The sequence below is a fragment of the Danio rerio genome, chromosome 24, assembly GCF_052040795.2.
Source record: "Danio rerio strain M-AB ecotype USA chromosome 24, GRCz13ab, whole genome shotgun sequence".
Taxonomy (NCBI): Eukaryota; Metazoa; Chordata; class Actinopteri; order Cypriniformes; family Danionidae; genus Danio; species Danio rerio.
Genome location: NC_141044.1, coordinates 40,241,830 through 40,244,460, shown reverse-complemented (window position 1 = coordinate 40,244,460; position 2,631 = coordinate 40,241,830). Strand labels below are relative to the sequence as shown.

The following is a 2,631-nucleotide window of genomic DNA, read 5'->3' as shown; positions in this document are numbered from 1 at the left end:
GTAAGCTTTTTGATGAACTTATATTATACAAATACATTAATTAAGTCGGTTAATTCTTAACGTTACTCCCAGAATTCTGTTGGCCATTTCCCACTGATAAGAAAACGATGATTAAAGACTTTATCTGCACCAGCTGTTGTGGTAAGTAAACCCTATCTCATTTATCAGTGTACATCACTTCAAACGTTAACCTGTGTTCTACATGGGGAAACTAACTTAATTCTTCAGTTCGAGATTTGAATGCTAAATATCAGGCCAAAAATGCCTTGTAGTCAGACTTAAATGCTTAGTTTCAACACCAGATGTCGCTGTCTTCACAATGTTAATTGTGTATTTTGATTTCCGTTAGAATTAAATACCACCTTCTGTTTTACTGTTTCAGAAGTGTTGTATATGTCAGAGATGCAAAACTAGGGCCTGCGGGACAAAGTTGGTGACCTTAAATTAGTTAGGCCTGCCATTCCATCAGAGAAGAAAGGGAGAATGATGGGGATGCTTTAGGTATTTTCATTTCAAATTTCGTGTAATCTTTTATTTGTTTGTTTTATTGTTAAGCTACAAAAAAGCTAACTGAAATTAAATGTTTTAATTTAAGTGCTGCAGTTTAGTTTCAAATGTACACACAACAGATAAAAGACAATGAAGAGATTGGGTGAGGAAATCAAGACAAAGGCAGATTCTGCTTGACTAGTGTATTCAGCATTGAACTTCACTGTTTTATAAATGTGTTTTTGTTTTTATTGCAATAAGTTATAATTAAAAAGTTATACTGCATTAGTTAAAACAATTCATGTTTTCTATTTATTTAGAAATTTTATGAAATAAATTAGGAAACATGGCAACTTTAATGTACTATAGGTTGGTATATTTATTTTCGGCCCACGGCTATCAATGATATTTGATTTTTGGCCCTTCATTCAAAAAAGTTTGGGCACGTGACAGCTAGAGTCATCTTAAAACACTGGAAAACTCCCAAAATTCCAGAGTTAAAAAAATGGGCCAACATAATGACTAAAACAGCCTCGTATGAACGTTTACTTTACAAATTACATAATATAGACAAAGCAGGGGTCCCTGTATGTATCCCAGTGTTGGAAGCTTTTTGGTCTTATGTGACAATGTCTTGTAATACAATTTTAAACTACTCACCAGGTTTTCCTAATAATATTGTACCTCTGTCCTAGTAACCACTGTATTCATTTTGGCTTTACATTTAGTAGGCCACAAGTGATCATTTGTAATATGTGTTTGTATTATTTTGTCATGAACCAGAAGAAAACAATAAAAAAACTTGAATTAAAAAAAAAAAAAAAGTTTGGGCACCCCTGCTATATGTCTACTAGGACTGGGCGAAATGACAAAAATCCCATTTTACTATTTAAGTCATCTCAAATCCAGTTTATATCACATTATATTGTTATACCTTTTCTAAGTAATAGTTTATATATATATATATATATATATATATATATATATATATATATATATATATATATATATTTAATTGTAAGCAATATATTTGCATATAATGCCAAATATCAGCCTTTTATGTTCTAGTATTACAGTTGCATTTTTATTAACATTTCTTGCCATGTTTTAAATGGCAGCCCAATATACAGCTTAATGAATACTGTCCATAGACTACTGCATGTTGCTTTATATATATAAAAAAGTACATGAACTATTGCATGCAACCAGTATCTTATGCAGATATTACTTCCAGGTCATTCATCACACCTAAAATAAAAGGTTAAACCTTCTGCACTGCACTAACTATAGCGCATTGTACTGCACAGTTTGTCAAATGTAGTTGGTCAGCCAGATATCCATGCCCTATATATTGCAGACATAATACTAGTAGACTCAGGGATGATAGATAATCCAATCAATTTCCCTTTGGATCTCTCTGCATAGTCTTGAACATATTGTGTTTGTATCACTTCCTTGTTCTATGTGTAATTCCTGTACTCTTGCTGGTTCCTCATGTTCTGCCGAAGCTGCCAAAAGCTGTTTTTTGGCAGACACATCACACCCAAACCAGCCTACGCACAGAGCCACAAGTAAATACAGCACATGTTTGTGGTGGTACAGTGATTTTTCACTGAGGTTTATTAAGTTTTTTAAGGTCTTTGAGGAGATGCATTAACGGTGAGCTTATTATCACTACCACCAAAACTGTTATTATATAGTGTGGAGAGATGAAATTTATTAATCTCTTAATAATTCTATTATTCTAGTTGTAAATAAGCTAGCAACATATTAAAATGGAGTAAAAACATGCTTGCAATGTGTCAAAACAATGTACACATTTTAGAAATGTGTTCAAATCAACTAGCAATTTGGTGAAAACATGTAAACAATAAAACATGGTGCGAACATGCTAATGAATGATCATTAAAATATTAGCAATGTTTTGGTAATGCTACAAACATGCAAATTTTTCAGCATGTTGCTTGCAACTTGTTTTTGCAATGTAGCAATGCCTCAGAAAAGGTAACAACATGATACAGATGGTAAAATGATAGCAAAAAGAATGTTAGCATTGTTGTAATATGGGAAATGTGTTAAAATAAGCTAAAACATGCTAGCAATGTGTTAAAACCTGCTAAGTAAAATGCTAATGTGTAAAAA

At 32.3% G+C, this 2,631-nt stretch overlaps 1 protein-coding gene across 11 annotated transcripts in view; it reads left to right on the top strand.

The window, feature by feature from the left end:
• The window catches only part of LOC147831141 (uncharacterized), a 35,397-nt gene that overhangs the window by 678 nt on the left and 32,088 nt on the right, over positions 1-2,631 (top strand). For 6 of the 11 annotated variants that reach the window (XR_015525343.1, XR_015525342.1, XR_015525346.1 and 3 more), the window contains one exon: positions 73-141. Coding sequence is in view for 2 of the 11 variants with exons in the window: in XM_087310189.1 (XP_087166315.1) it covers positions 73-141 (69 nt within the window). In the remaining 9 variants the exon portion in view is untranslated. Of the gene's footprint in view, positions 1-72; positions 142-382; positions 502-2,631 lie in introns of all 11 variants that reach the window. The other 5 variants (XR_015525344.1, XR_015525348.1, XR_015525345.1 and 2 more) reach the window with 1 other exon arrangement.